We start from the raw sequence: 16,234 nt of genomic DNA on the forward strand, positions 1-16,234 counted from the left end.
TAGGCAAATAGAGTGTTGTGAAACTGCAGATGAGTTTTACAGTACCATGGGCAAGCTGACCCAGGAGATGCTGGAGGACAGTCTGATTGAAAGCAATGAACTGATGCAGGTGAGTAAGTGTGATACCATTATTGTTTGTGTTTTCTGTAAGTCCTTTCGGTGCTGATTTCTAATGAATTACATTTTTGTTCAGATACTGCAGAGACCTAAACTCTCCCAAGAATGAAAGTTTAAGATAACTGAGTTGAGCTAGTGTGTCAGTGAAACAAATAGATTAACTGCAGTTGAAGCTAAAATCTTCTCTTGTACGTTAAGTACAGAGAACCACTAGGCTCCGTTTGATGAAAGTTGTTTGTTCACAGCTGAAAGTTTGTTGTGATATAATGACTAATTGCATTTACGCAAGTAAGATGTAGAATCTTTTAGTAGTTTTAATTTTTAGGGTGTTTTATGTTTTGACCAGTTATTTATTACATTATGTCCTTTTCATTCTGCAGACACTGTGGGAGACGAGTTTATCAAGTGAGAAGGGAAAAAAATACTCTCGATGGTTTAGGAAAAAAAAAAAGCTATGAACAGTCGTCAGTGAACTATAAACAAAGACATTTGTAGATAATTGCAGTCCCTGAATTCTTAAAGCATACGTCATTGTATGAGAACAAGGATCCACATTGTTCTGGGAAAGGAAAGGACCTTCAGTATTACAGATATAATTGTATTGATTTGCACTTACACTTTAGTTTTTTTCTGATATCTTTGAGATGTTGTCTACTTAGATGTTTTATAAAGACTTCATGCTACAGATTTGGAACTTGGCTTTTGATGAGTTAGACTGTGGTGATTAAATGGGTGCAAATACACAGCACATAATTAATCTGAAATTTTTTACCTGACTTGGGGGAAGAAGAACAAAGTCGGTCTTACTATATGAAGTTGGATGAGTTTATTACAGTAGTTAGCAGGTGAATTCTGTTACCCATTATTGGAAGCAAAACTTATTGACTATCTGGGATAATACACTTCCATTGTCTGGTGAAGTACTGCTCTGAAGTCTCAAGTGTAGTACAAAATCAAGATGTGGCATTTGTGACAAAGAATAATGTTAGGAAAGCTGAAGTGGGCTTTAGTGACGCAGTGTGGATTTCTTTCTTAGCTGTTGTGTGTAATAAAAATACAAGGCGTAGGGAACTTACTGGTTGGAGGGGTGGAAGGACCTGTCTGGTTTTTTAACTCTTGCAATTGCAAATACACTAACTTATCAGTCTTTTTGTGCTTCAGCAAAAAAAATAACACTTGGTACAAAGCATATGTGTATTCATAGTGTACAGGTGTATTTTGTGACACTGACAGGAGCATTAAGGTAGGACAGAATTGCCATTGACATGGAGAATGTGGTGGGTTTAAGTTTTCTGCGTAGAGAAGCAGTGTGTCTTTTACTTGTGTTCTCTCAGTTGAAGAAACCACACTATAGTTTAGATAGCATTCTCCAACTCAAAGGCGGGCGCTGGCAGTGTAACCATCTCCATCTGAGGTGCTCACTCTCAGCTCTCTTTAGTGGAGAGAAGTGGGCACTACAGGTGTTTGCCATTAGGGGATATGAATACCACCATGTGCCTGGCTGCTGCATTTGAACAATTTTTTTCTGTGTTGGAGAAGAAAATAAAGAAATATGAGCCATTGCATTAATGAAAGGATTCAGGATCCAGTGAAGACACTGTTATTTAAATTGCTTTAGGTTCTTTCATAGGAGTCAGCCAGAGGTGAATGTTTAGATGGCTTTGTTTTCAAAATGATGTGTGTTTGTGGGTGTGTTTTGTTGCTGTTGCTCTTTTTTCCCTAATCAAAATCAGAAGGGTGAATTTACATCTAGTACTTTTTACAAGGTGGCTCAAGGATTAGTATCCTACTGCGGGAAAGGTTTAATATCCTCCTCTACCTTCCCTACATGTGTCAGTAAAGGTTGCTGGTGGCAATCATCTCACTTCTTTAGATGTGCATGACACATTTACATCTGGACTACCCGTCCAGGCTTATTTAAGCTAGTAAAGAGTAGCAGGCACTTCTCTGCCACTAGAAAACAAATTGTGCTCCAAAAGACCTGTTTCCTTTGGGAGTTCGGAAAAGGAGGTAGGACTTCAGGGGCAGGTGTTGATGGAGCAGTTGTCTAAAGTAGATCAGAGGACTCTCGTCCTCATTCTCTCCACCGGCATGTACAGTTGGTGCAAGTTTATGGTTAAAAATGCCTGCCTCCCTCCCTCCCATGCAGATAGTGAGTATATCTAGGATTGAGGGCTTAAAGCTTTTGCAGATTTGGCCCTTGCGTGGCAAGAGTTCTTATGATGTTGTGCTGAGGAGAGCATGGAGGGATTGAAGGAGCAAGCAAGCCTACACAGCCTCCTTCTTTTTTGGATTGAACGCTTTAGGTAAATAAGTGCTGTACACATCAGATACTAGAGCGGGTATGTATTCAGGACTAGAAGTTGAACAAATATGATGTTCAGTAATGTCATTTTCTTGGCCTATTAGTAAACTTTGGTTCTAACATGGAGACAGAAGGCTGTATGCCAGGTGTCAGTAGATATTCGAAACAGCTGGATTGAGTGCATGCTTTCATGCCTTATCAGAAAGCAGGCATTTTTATAAGCAGCTGAAGTAATCCAGTTTGCGCACCTAGAAACATTCCAGCCTAGAGGAGATGAGAAGCAAGCAGGAAAAGCAGAGGCATCCCTGTCTGTTTACTATGGTGGAGGGGAACAGAGATTAATCCCTCTGTAGCACCCTAGCATTGTAGACTGTTACCCTGATTTCATGGTATTCGCTGTTAACTTTCACCTGAGTGGCACCTTGTTTGGGTTTGTTTTTGCTTTTGCTTTTTGTTTTGTTTTGTTAGTGAAAGTGAAAAGGGACAGGAGCCTTGGCTCTTGAGATAAGTTTGTTTGAGCTATCTGCAGAGGCAAAACTGCTTACCCTCTTTTGGAAGCTGCAGCCCAAAACCTTTTGTATAGTATTCCGCTGAGGGTGTAGATGGCTTTGCGTTTTTAGGGTAAGGCAAATAATTGACAAATGCTACTGATAAAAGGTGACAACCTTGTCTTTTTCTCTTGTTCCCAGAATCTGTCTGTTATGACTGTAAATAAGATAATAAGTTTTGCTGCCTTGTGCTTTGTCTGTGTAGACTGTTTCCCTCTGGCACAGTTTCAGCAGAATTAAGCAAATGGCATCCAAGGCTGTGTACAAACTAGGAATAGGGTGCTTTGACTCTGAAGCATTGCTGTAAGGAGATCACAGGTGTTGATTGACAATATTTTTTAAATTTCCAGTGGAACTTGCATCCGCATAAAATTTGTTTGTGGATCTGTTAGCCGGGTGGCAAGCAAGGCCTCCAGTTATAATCTGATAACAAGTAAGTAAGGTAAAAATGTGTATGCTAAATGAAAGAAATTGCACAGGATCTGGAAGAGTCACAGATTGGAGGCAGGCAAAAGCTACAAGCATAATCAGAAACAGTAGGTGCAAGGAGTAAATGAAGGACTCTGAGTCAACTGTTTCACTTAAAGGGTAACTGACATATGGAACAAGTTACCTGAAAATGCTGTTGACATAGAGTAGAAATAAATTCCAGACACACCTCCTTCTCTATGAAGGGAGAGAGTTGAGACATATGGGGAAAAAAAACAGGAAAGTGTGGCGGAGATCAAACAAACAGGCAGACATGTTGGGCCGGAGGTAGGTCTTTCTCCAGATCATAAAATTCCTTTGTCTGGTAGACTGCCAGGATATCGCTGTTCAGGCCCTAGAGAGTATTTGTCTTTCACAGTAGCGTTGTAGTTTCATGGAGTGGCAGAGCCTCAGTTCACACTCTGGGTTTTTGTAGGCGTTCTCCTTGCCTTAGAGTCCGTGCATGACTTGAACTGTGAAACCATTTTCACGCAGAAGCCTGTTGAGCTGCACTATTGCCCCGTGCCTCATCCAGCCAGGAGCATCCTTCCTGCTCCTCATTGCTCATCATTGCCGTTGGTGAAACTTTTTTTTTTTCCTTTTTTTCTTCTGTCAGGAAAGGTCTAGTACTGAATTCATGTTTGCGATTTTCCTTAGTGTATTTAGCACAGACAAGGCATAGTTCAAGAGCAGATTATGTAGAAATTGTTCAAAATTTCCTTTCATCCTAATTGAGGATGTTTGCCTTCTGACAAAAATGTCGCTGACTTCATAGCGCAGGCAAAAAAATAAGTGAAGATTTTCTGTCATAGCTAATGAGAAATTTTTACATTACTGTCTTTGAGAAGGCATTTAATATTCAAGATGGGGAAAATCTGATTTTTCAGAGAAACTATGAGAAATTCTATTTTGGCTATTTTCTTCTTTTTACTTCTGTCATTGAGACTCCCAATGAATTGTGTGTCAATTATTTGAAAGTCCTGAATAGTTGTAAGTGTATAAAAGCAGGGGAAAAAAAAAAGGCAACTAAAATAGGTAGGAAGAAATCAGCAGTGATGTTGTGATGAAGATGATGTGTCTTTATGGGAGATTGGCTGGTAACTGATTACAAAATTACCTAAAGCAAAAATAATGCTGAAAGCAAATGCACTTGCATTTGTTTATCTTCTTTAACTCTAAGTATTGAAGTAAATAAAATGTGGTTGGTTTTTTGTTTGTTTGTTTTTTTTTTTTTTTGTCTTGTTTTAAGTTCTTGGGACTATATGTTGAGTTCAGACAATTGCAGAGAGGTTTCTTTGTTTGCCATAGAACAAATTCCTTTAAAGAAACAACTACCACCACTCCCCTCCAAAAAAACCCCCACAACAACCAAAACCAGAAACTGAGAGGAGAAAAGTTAGCTGAGTAATGTTGGATCCTGCTGTAACTTTTGTCTTGAAATTATTTCCTTCACACAAGCTCTTGGGGCCGCTCAGGTGAAGTAATGTGTCTGTTAACAGGCCACATCAAGTAAGGATCTTCTCCTTCCTACCCGTGCTAGTGTCAATACCTTGTTGAATACTTGAGCAGAAACATAGGTCTTCTGGAAGATCCTGGAAACCTCAATGATGCCTTCATGTGGGTGAAATCATAATTGGAAGAGCAGGATTTCCGATGTGCTGGCAAGGAGAGAATTGACAATGATTGCTAAATAAGTACAGGAGTTGAAAAGAACCCTACATCTCCTGTTATCTGTTTCTTTTTTTTTTTTTTTTTTTCCTTGCCTCTGAACTGTGTATTTTTCTAGTGAGTCAGTCTTTGTTTTTCTTACAGGAAATACTGACTGAATCATAAAACTTGACCATTTCTGTTTTCTTACAGCACCTGAGAATGTGCAGCCTTTAATCTTGCAAGACTGTGAAAGTCTGTTCATGAATACATCTTTTGTGGGGCTGTTAGTTAAAGTGACAATTTTAAAAGCTGTATTTTTTTTTTCCCTAGACTGTTTATACCATGGCTCAGTTTCCCTTCCCACAACTGGCAGAATTAAGGGAGAAATACACGTACAACATTACTCCTTTCCCTGCAGCAGTAAAATCTACTTCACTTTCAGGGTAAGTTTGAAATGCACTGCTTATGGCATAGAGTTATTATTTACCCTACACAGATAGTGAAAAGGCAGGTGGCATCCTCCCTTGTGTGCTCCTAAAGAAGATAAAGATTTTTGGTAATGATCATATTTAAGAATATCTCTTTCTTTTTTTTTCTTTTATGTTCTCATTTGACAGAAGGCTAGGCAGAACCAGAGACAGTGATGAGGAGAATGATCTAGATGATGAAGACTCAATTGCCAATGCAATTGGCTGTCTTGGACCATTAAGTGGGTTTTTGGCACCAGAACTCCAAAAATACCAAAAACAGATGAAAGGTAAAAGTGCTTTTGTTCATTTTGGAAAGCGTAGTTAAATCTGCATGACCTTGCAGAAATTGTCTGTAGCTTCCTCTGTGAAAGCTACTATGAAAATTGTATTTTATATCCACGAAGAGATTACAACGGGTACCAAATTATTTGCTCTGTGGTCCATGAAGATTTCTTCAAAGTCAAATTTGAAGGCTGTATGTATACAGTAAATGACAATGTGGGTTAAGGATTTGGCTGCAGTAATGGTTAAAAACCCAACCCCATAATGTTGCCGACCCACAAAAAAAGAAGCACGGATGTGGAAAAAGATCCACCCTAAGTCCGTGCTTATTTCCAAGAAAACTGTTAGGTAGTTAGCCTTTTCTGAAGACTGAACATGTAATAAATAATGTTGACCTTTATTAGCATATGCATGGCTAATACTGGAACGTGTCAGCCAGTGAGTGAATTCTGCAGGTCATTTCACTGCCCGTTTGGCCAGACCTTTAGACTGTTGCATGTTTTGGGTATATTCACATTTTTATACAATTGGGTATGGTTTAGGGTGTTCTGACAAAATCTCACTATTTTTCAAGACCCTCCACATTGAAATAAAATTTCTGAGAGAATTGTATGTTCACCTGTGCAAGCTCTACAAGCAGAACAAAATTCTGATCCATATAAGAAAAGCAGATAATTTGTTAACTTGCAGCAGCCTTTACAAAATGGTACTGGATCAACAGTGATTTTATGATATCCTGGGAGAGGCTGTAGTTTTTTATCCTCAACCCACCCCCACCTTCCCCCCGCAAAAACCCAGACTGATGTAGCAGTTGCTGTTAGCTGATTACACGTCATCATTCTTGTGGCTGGGTTTTGCTGGGGCCTATAAGCTGCGATTTTCCTCTTGATTGCTGTGGTGGTTTGTTTTTCCCTTCCTGAGGGACCTTAAGTCTCTACCTGCTGCTTCAAGCTCGTGCTTAGTGGGAACAGCAAACTGCTGCTGCAAACTAAGCCAAAAACAAACACACATCACTTCAAGAGGAACGGTCCCCTTGACCCTGGAGTGCCAGTTTGGTGGTGCATCAGAAACAGCTGTGAAAATAAATTGCTCTGCTCCTGTTGATCAGAGAGACTCTCAAGTTGCTCTGTGCCTATCCCTTTTGTTGCTAATAGCAGCTTTCTCCATGTGGTGCTTTAACTGTTTCTTCATGCTTCTTGATGGTGTCACTAGGTTGGTTGTTTAATCTCATGCCTGCTTGACTGTAATGTCTTTTATAAATAGCGTTGTTAGCCTCCTCTTTGACCAGCTGAGTGTCTTTAATGATCAGTTTCTGAATCACTTTGGTGATGGTTTGATATACTTTTGAGTAATTGAAGAACTGTGCTTATAACTTCTCATTGCTGTGTTAATTGACTTTTGTACTTTTTAAACTCCCCTCAAACTCTTGCTGTTCTTAAGCAGTAGTTCTAGAAATGTAATACTTCTTATTATAAACAGTGAAGCTTTGTTAAATATGTGTATTAGATCAAATTTTTAATTAGTGACTACAGTTAAATAAGACGATAGGAATCAGATATAGACTTCTCTTGTAGATAGTCTGCGGCACCCTTGAGTTTGCCAATTTGCTCCTCATCTCCACTTTATTCCCACTCTGTGCAGATCAGAATGAAGAACAAAGTCTGGGTTCCAGTAACATTGCAGAATTAAGTCCAGGAGCAATAGACTCTTGCCGAAGCGAGTATCATGCTGCTTTTAACAGCATGATGATGGAGCGTATGACCACTGATATTAATGCACTGAAAAAGCAATATTCCAGGATAAAGAAGAAGCAGCAACAGCAGGTTCACCATGTGTATATCAGAGCAGGTAACATATCAAAACATGCTTCATTTACTGATTTATTACAAGCTAACTTCATCATAGGAAACAAGGCAAATAACATTCTTTTATGTTTAACCAAATAGACAAAATGAGAGAGAGTGATAGGATATATAACACATTAGTAATGAAGTGGGCGCCACTTTGTATGAGCAGATTGGAAATAAGAAGGTGATGTTTTTTCTTCTTTTGTCAGGATCTGAAGATGACGACCCTGGGGTTTTTTTAGGTCCCAGGGACCAGCTGAACAATGGTATTTAAAAGTATCTTTGCTATCTGGGTGCATTGTGTTGATCTCTCTGATTAAAAACTTTAAATCTTTGGCATTCTTGGAGTTGACATACTGATGCACTGGAAAAAGTGAAACGAGGAGATGAGTACACTTCAGACCAAGTGGCAGGTGGATTCCTAGCTGGTCCATATTATCCTGACTCCTCTGAGCTCGTCTGGGTATGGCAAATTACGCAGCTGAAGAACTGGCTTAGGTGTTCCGTGGTGGCTGACAGTTTACCTAGCCATAATGATCCTGCTGTGAGGATTGAGCTGGACATCACTCCGTTATTTAGCAATCTGTGTTACGGAGTCTGTTTCCCCAGCTGGCAAACTCAACAATGCGGGGCTTAGCGTGAGCAGCACAGCTGAAGATTTTAGTGGGTGTGCAAGCTGGACACAGCTCATCCCACTCATTCCTGCACACTTAGGTGTCGTCTTCCTAAGTCAGCATTGAACCGTGCAGATGGGTCACTGTGGAGAATTTTTATTCCTCTTCTAGGTTGTCTAAACTTGTCTTGTCAGGAGTATTTGAATGCATAGAGCTGCAATTTTTAATTAACAGTAACATCATTTGTAAGGATTTTTTTTTTTTAATATTGGCAAAGTATTTGCTTTGAACAAAGCCTGTAACCAGCAGAAACAGTGCAAACAGTAAAATGTTGATTCCCAAAGATTGCCAACCCCCACCCCTCAACACAAACCTTTCTAATCTTACTAATCATGATGTGGGGCTTAATCAAACTGTCATCTAATTACCTAATTCCAAATCTACTGCTCTGGTTTATTAAGAGGACCTAATAGAAAAGAGTTGGTGTGGTTCATCCATTAAAAATACACTGGTTCATTCTGCAGTCGTACAAGCCTCGTGGAGAGGCTTATTTGAGGGCAATTCGAGTCCCTAACCTCATGTAGGGACTGACCTGCCTCTCATGGCTGGAAGAGAAATGAAGGAGAGGGGAACGGTCAGAAGCCACTATTAATGTTAAACTATCACAGTGCAATTCCAAAAATCCAGAAGCTATTTTTGTTATTATTCATTTTCATGGTATTCCTGGCTTGGGACTAACCCATAGGTAAGAAGCAGGGAGGGAGGACTGGAAGTCTTTGTTAATAGAAGTTACAGCTTTGTGTTTGACTCCAAGATGTAAGAGAAATTCAGTGATTTCAGTCCTACAGACCTTTGCTATACCTCAAGAAAGGCATCAAATTTGGTGGTGGATCCTTAGAACATGAATTTTTTTTTGTTCTTTAACAATCCTGTGTTTCTTTTAAATGCTTTCTTTCAGACAAAGGGCCAGTTACCAGCCTCCTCCCCTCTCAGGTAAACCACTCCCCGGTGATAAACCACCTCCTTTTAGGAAAGAAGATGAAATTGAATAACAGATCTCTCAAAAATGCTGTTATACACATCCCAAGTCATGCTACAGGGAAGATGTCTCCCATTCCCCAAGAAGATCTTAAAACGAAACTGAACTCTCCGTGGCGCACTCACATACGAGTTCATCGAAAGAATATTGCGAGGGCCAAAGGCCAGCTGGGCTATGGAGATACCGTAGGACTGATAGATGAGCAGAGCGAGAGCTGTAAAACAAGTAGCCCTGGTGCAAAGGAGGAGACTTCCAAACATTCTGACTTTGGAGAAAGAGAAGGAGGTGGTTTGGATGACAGGACTACTGGAAAAGCTGACCAGCAGTCATCTGAGCCAGTCTCTGTGGACAGCAGTGCAAACATGTCAGTGGTTCAGCTAAAACTGGAAGCACTGGAACTCACCTCAGATAACAAAAGTGGTTCTGAATCAACATGCCATCAGGTCGGCCAGCCACGTTTATCAGAGTCCTCCAGTTCATCCAGCGACAGTGGAAACCTGGCTAAATCTCCCCAGCCTGGGAACCCAAAGCCGCAAGTCTTCAATCCTTTTCCCAGCGTCAAGCCTCTTCGAAAGTCAGCTACAGCCAGGAATTTAGGGCTGTATGGCCCCACTGAAAGAACACCAACTGTACACTTCCCACAAATGAGCAGAAGTTTCAATAAGTCTGCCAGTGGCAACAGTGGGACCAGAAAACGATGATGTACTACCTGGCACTTTCTATTTCTTACAGCAACAAAAAATTTGTATTGCTTTTTTTTTTTTTTTTTTTTTTAATATGTGTGTGTGTGTGCATGAGTGTCCAAAACTGTTTCTGATCTTTGATTACGTAATAGGGACAAAAGTGGTTACCAGATGTATAAATATGTGTCTTTGAAAATTGTGTTCCTGTGTTGTTTTGGGATAGATGAGTGAAGATGCACTCCGGCACCCTATTGTTGATTCTGATGGTTCTGTGGTAACATCAACATTGATTTGCAGTGTGAAGCATACTTTTTCTTTAAATTTAACTCAGACATAAAATCACGGGCTGCATTTAACCCCTCAGCCCCCAATGGCTGCCTCCTGTCTCTCTCAGAGCTCGAGGGACAAATTAGTGCAGGAGAGGTGTGTAATAGTTTTAATGACTGTTAGGCAGCTTTCCCATCACCACGCTCTGTGAGTAGCTGGAGCAGCCATGACCAACAGAAGCACAAGCAGCCCTAGCAATCAAAAATATCGCTTTGTGTCCGACATTGGCGCTTACCTACCAGGCCATCTGCCTTCAGATGTCCTTCAGCAGCATTTTCCCCCTCTCTTCCTACAGCAGTCCTCTGCTGATACTGTTGTTAATGACGATGTAGTCAGTGAGCATGAGAATAGCAGACATAAGTCCAGCCACAACGCTGATTTGCTCCTTTTCTGTTACATATGTACATACATACATTTCTGTTACTGCTGGAGAGTTGCAGCGCTGCAAAATTAGGAATTAGGTACAACTATATGTATAGTTGTATGAGTGTTATGGTACATCTTGCCTTCAGTGGGTTTAGAAGCTATTGTCTAGATTAGAGACTTGTAATTAAATCATATTGGCCAACTTAGCAGTAGTTAAAATATGTGAATGTTCCAAAGTAGTTTAGGGTTTTGAATTCTGTTAATAGAGTGATTAGATAATTAGGGTGCTACCTAACATTAGAAGCCAATGCCTCAGCCACTATGTCAGTGGGATGGACCCATGGGCTCCGTGGCTTGGTCCTGGTTTGATGTGGAAGAGCAATGGCAAAGCGATAAGCTGAGGATTTACTTCCAAATCAAAAAGCAAAGCTGGTGAATACCAGAAGACAAGTACCTTCCCCCCCCCCCACTCCACCTATATATTAAACAGGCAGGCAGAGAAACTAGATGTGAATAATTCAGCTTTGGGGTTGCAAAATCAAGCGCTCAAACTCCAAAAAATTCAGATTGCTCTTAAAATGTTACAGCTCTGCCAGATTGTATGTACTGACTGTGAGTCATTACCTTATTGCTTTCAAGTTTCCCATGACATGGAATTGCCATTGTTTTAAACTGGAATAAAAGCAGTAATGATGAATCAACCCCATTGTATGTAGTATCTTACTATTTCTTTTAAAATTCTTTGTTAAATTTGTAAATTAATGTATCATTGTCTATTTATTAATGTATCCCACAACCTATAGGCTGTGATAGCAGTTTTACTGTATACCATAACTTTTAAGCTGTACAATGTACCCTGGTTATTGGTGTGGAGACAGTTTTATTTTGTTGTTTTTTACAACTGTATGCATATAAAATAATATACAAGTGTGAACACTATAAATATGAAACAGATGTAGATCAGATCTTGCCCCACCTTATTTTCAGGTTATAGTAGTATTGTCACTAATGATTATTTATAGCACTAAGTAAATTTAAAATAGTGTAGAACTTAGTCACTGATCGTGGACTGTTTGAGAATTGTTTCTGCCTTGATTGAGAAGAAACGGACTTCTCAAAATTTTACTGTTAATCATTCTACCCACTTTTTCTTAGCTTCAGTGTGTCATGCAGCTGTATACTGAACCATAAATACTGAAAAAATAAAAGGACTCTCATTCTGCAAAAACCACTAACACGTCACAAGTCTGCGCATGAATTTTCAACACATTAAGATGTGATTTAAGGAATGGAAAATTAGCAAGCTTTGCACAGATATTGGTCTGGGGAAAGAAATGCCAATAAAATACTAATTCTAGTGATTCAGGCCCAATCAATAATTAACAAGCATGCACTGAGGGGTTTGCACTCTACTCGGGCCATTAGGATTGAGGCGAGGGAACCATGGCAACCCCAGGCATTAGTTTGATGCTGTTTGCTGCAGGGATTTTTCTCTAAGTACTGCTAGATGAGAAAATTGAATGTCACTTTAGCTGTTCAGTACCTCAAAGGATGTTCACTCTCTCCTTGAAATCTGTGCTGAACACATAGCAAAAGCAACTTCGTCAGATGGTACTGAGGTGGAAGATTAAGATGAGGTGCAGAGAAGTTTCCAATTATTTTTCGCTAAAGAATCCCTTCAGCAAATGAGGCCTGGTGATGCAGCTGTGCTCAGAAGAGTGGCATTGCGGCACTGGGGACCTTAGGAAGTCCCGTGGTGGGAGTCTCTGCTGCAAAAACCTCTGCATTTTGTTCTCCTTGAGGCCATCTTGTACTAATGCTCTCTTCCATGTAACTAAATGACCTTTCTGTTTGTTGGGGTTTTTAAAAACTCCTTGAATCTTTTTCTGATAAACTGTTTTATTAGGGTCAAACTGGTTTTTATTTCTGAGAATGCATTTCAACATCATCAGATGGAAGGTCTCAGGGAATGCACATTGGATTTACTTTCGAGGGCACTTGCCGTCCTACAACTGGAAACAGGTCTGAAGCTATTCTGAGATTGTTTGAAATTGCCTACACTTTTGGGGTAGAAATGGTAGATGTTAGAATTCAGTTTTTCAGGACTGCAGGTAGCAGTTTATTTCATCCACAACTGCAGCTAGAGAAAATATAATTTCGTACAGTTAAAAAAGTCCTACTAGAATCCATTCAAAAGAACTTAAGTGGTTGCTAGAAAGGCAACAAAAAGTTATTTCAAGGAAGAATACTTCAAAAAATGTGAAATTTTGTTTCACACTTCCGCAAAATGTATTTTAAAACATGAAATTGTTCATTCAGAAATAAGATGGGTAGTTTCAACATTTTGTAGTTTTCCTTGACCTTGCAATGAGTTACCCCGTGCCTGTCCACAGGCAGCAATCACACCTGGCCAAGGGGCAGGGAGCCAAAGTCATCATCTGACATCAGCTCCGCTGAAGCATGAAGAGACAAAAATTCATCCCAATAGAACTGTGTCATTGTCAACACTTTTTTTTTGCTTCAATTTTACTTACTTTTTGTTGGTGGAGGATTTGTTCAAAGCAGGGAGTTGTCATGAAGCCCTGAGAGTGATTTGAGATGCGCAGTCATCCCAGATGAGCACCTTCAGCCTGCATGTTGTCTGCCAGCAAGGACAGGTTGGGTGACTGGTTTCTCAAGCAGCCAGAATCTGCTGTGTTTGGACACCTCTGTGTTGGTGACAGCATCCTTGGGAAAGTGTACTCCTCGGGGAGGGTCATGCGTGGGAAGGGTGGGTCCAGTGCACTGCAGGAAAGTGTGCACCCTTCCCAGTGCACCCTTCCCAGTGAAGCGCCTTCATGGCTTGCACAAGCTGATTTGGAGTGGCATGAGATATTTAACAGGATTTAGGACACAGAAGTGGTGTGCAATGTGAGATCATGTCAAGCTAGCCGGTGCTCAGGTCGCAGCCAATGCTGCGGCCGATTCCCCAGCCTGCAGGATGCCATTCCAGCTGTGCTTCATCCTACAAGGAGCATACAGCACTTACTGTTTAAAAAGGACCACAAATGTTTCCAAGTCTTTCTCTGATAAAACCATATCAGCCACAGTGGTTTACCACAAATAAGCAGGCAGGAGTGCTGGCAGCGTGGGAGGTGATACACGTGGATGGAGAGGCTGGGAGGAGGGAATGAGCAACCCATCCAGGCAAAAGGTGCAAGAAGCTTTGAGGGAAAGAAAACTCCTCTGTGCCTGGGCTTCTTTTTAGGTTGTTTGTTTAAAAACAATAAATCAAAGGATCAGATCCATGATGTGCTGCTCCTTGCCCGTCTTTCATATGTTCAAAGTGATCATGAACTTGCCTGATGCACATGAGGAGCCACATCCTGTGATGTCGTTTTCCATGCCATCAGTAGCCTGGTGGTTGCTCTCAGCCTGTCCCAGCAGGATGGAGATGCCAATGGAGAGCCCTCCATCATTCATTGTGGCTCCCTTCGCAGGGTGAGCTGTTCAAAAGGGAGTGAATGCTCAAATCCCAGCGGGGGTAGGACACGTTGTCACTGGAGGCATGCCTGACTTCTCTGGGCCTGTGCTCTGAGACAGCTGGCTGGGAGCCAGCCCTGAGGGGAGGGTGTAGCTATGATGACAGTGTCCCAAAACAAAGCAAATAGGTGTTGCTATACCGGCAGGTGTGCCAGGCCATTGCCCGGTGGCCGGGCAACCCCAGGGTGAAGCTCGGTGTGCTCTCTGCTTGCCAGCTCAGCCCAAAGGCTTTGCAAGCCGGTGTGTGCTCAGAACAGGACTTGTGCCCATCTGCGGGGGCTCTGGTGAACGTACACACTGCTCTATCCACTGCAGGGCTTGGGACGTAACCCTCCACGTCTGGTTAGCAGCATCCCTGCCAGTCTGGTAGAAAGGGCAGCTACATGGTATGTTGCTTGCTCTCTCCTTCTCTCAAGGGTGTGTACAGTTTTCCATTATAACTTCTTGGGTTTTTTTCCATTTTATAATTGTTGGGGACATGGGGAAATTTCTTGAGTGGCACCTCCTTTTTTTTTGAATACTGGAGCAGGAGAAATGGGGTGCTTTCTGCATTGCAGCACTCAGTAGTTTTTGCAGCTGTTCCTCCCTCTCTTTGGCTTGTGCTTTCCCTTTGTGACCTCCCAACCCTTGCTTGCATTAACTGACTATGTGTTTGACGAGAGTTTTCAGGAAGATATGGATAGCCATCCTGGTCAGCTTAGCCCAGCATCCTTTCTCTGACCACTAACGGTTGGAAACGTCTAAGAAAGGAGTCCTTGTAAGGTGGATGGCCAGGCCGGCAGCTCAGGGCTGGTCCACAGCAAACCAGGGGCCTGCTGATCTGGGCAGCTGTCTGCACAGCAGGGACCACAAACAGTGGTTCAGTAGCAAAATTTCCTCCTTCACATGAAAAGAATAATAATACAGAGACATGGCCAGGAATGAAAAGAATAATAAACACCAGAAGATGTGAGCTGGAAACAGTAGCTGTCGCTGTGATTCCTGCTGCGGGCCAGTTTGCCTCTGCAGGGTCTGCTTGTGGTTTGAGCCATGGGGCCATTCTTCCCCTCCAGGCTTCCTCTTGTTGGAGAAGTGCCACAGGACTGGCCTGGAGGGATCCTCCAAGGGACAGGGGGCAGCAGAAGGCTGGAAAGCTGCACAAGGCCTCAGGAAGTCAGACATGGCTGAAAACCTGCTTCAAGGGCAGCACCTCATACAGCCTGCGCGGTGACGAAGGATGCACAGGGCTGGTTCTCAGCCCTATTCGGACACATCTGATGGTGTTTCTCTGCTGCTGCTGCCCATCATGGCTCCTCCACTGCACGTACACATTGCTTTTCCTTCCCAACAGCTCCACTGTTTTCTCCAAATACCGAATGGGTACAGACACCGGCCCAGAGTCCGGAGCAGGAGCCAGCAGTGCAGATACACTGCAAGAACACCCACAGAGGGAAAGGGTTTTGCCAGCAAGGGAAGCAAGTTTGTCCTTAGGAAAAGTGGGTAAGGTCTCTAACAGCCATCCAGCATAGGTAAAGGAGCGCAATGTTAAAACCCTGAAAGGCCAGCGATTGACAGCTCGCCTGCGATCAGCCACACGCACTCAGGGACAGGAGAGCTGAGCGAAGCCGTACGAGGTGTGAACTTGTACTTCCAGGCACCAAAATTGGTGTCAGAAATCTTACAATTGTTTCACAGCTGGGATTTATAAGTACAGTTTTCCTCATTCTCCTAATGACAACTTTTCATGAAATTCAGTTTTTTGTTTTTGTGGTTGTTTTTTTTTAAATATAGGTCCAAATCTGCACCAAAATGCAGCTGTAAACCGGACAGTCCTCGCTCGTTCTCACACTGCCAGTCAGTTGCATTAGCCATCATGCCCTTTTGAACTCCAGATTACTGTGTATGATAATTTTTTTGTACTGTTTCCCCTGCACTAGTAAACTTTTCACCCAGCTGCAACAATACTGCTCACTGTCTGGCCCCCAGCACTCTCGGAGAAGAGGCCTTTCTCCAGAGG

At 41.9% G+C, this 16,234-nt stretch overlaps 1 protein-coding gene across 3 annotated transcripts in view; it reads left to right on the plus strand.

Moving 5' to 3' along the window:
• The window catches only part of TBC1D30 (TBC1 domain family member 30), a 53,319-nt gene extending 41,372 nt beyond the window's left edge, over positions 1-11,947 (plus strand). For 2 of the 3 annotated variants that reach the window (XM_086748791.1, XM_086748799.1), the window contains 5 exons: positions 4-109; positions 5,419-5,531; positions 5,706-5,845; positions 7,482-7,688; positions 9,260-11,947. In XM_086748791.1, coding sequence (XP_086604917.1) covers positions 4-109; positions 5,419-5,531; positions 5,706-5,845; positions 7,482-7,688; positions 9,260-10,041 — 1,348 coding nt within the window. In that variant the 3' untranslated portion in view covers positions 10,042-11,947. Of the gene's footprint in view, positions 1-3; positions 110-5,418; positions 5,532-5,705; positions 5,846-7,481; positions 7,689-7,896; positions 7,954-9,259 lie in introns of all 3 variants that reach the window. The other variant, XM_086748806.1, reaches the window with a different exon arrangement.
• Positions 11,948-16,234: the final 4,287 nt, after the last annotated feature.

Source organism: Chlamydotis macqueenii, chromosome 1, assembly GCF_036417535.1.
Source record: "Chlamydotis macqueenii isolate bChlMac1 chromosome 1, bChlMac1.mat, whole genome shotgun sequence".
Classification (NCBI taxonomy): domain Eukaryota; kingdom Metazoa; phylum Chordata; class Aves; order Otidiformes; family Otididae; genus Chlamydotis; species Chlamydotis macqueenii.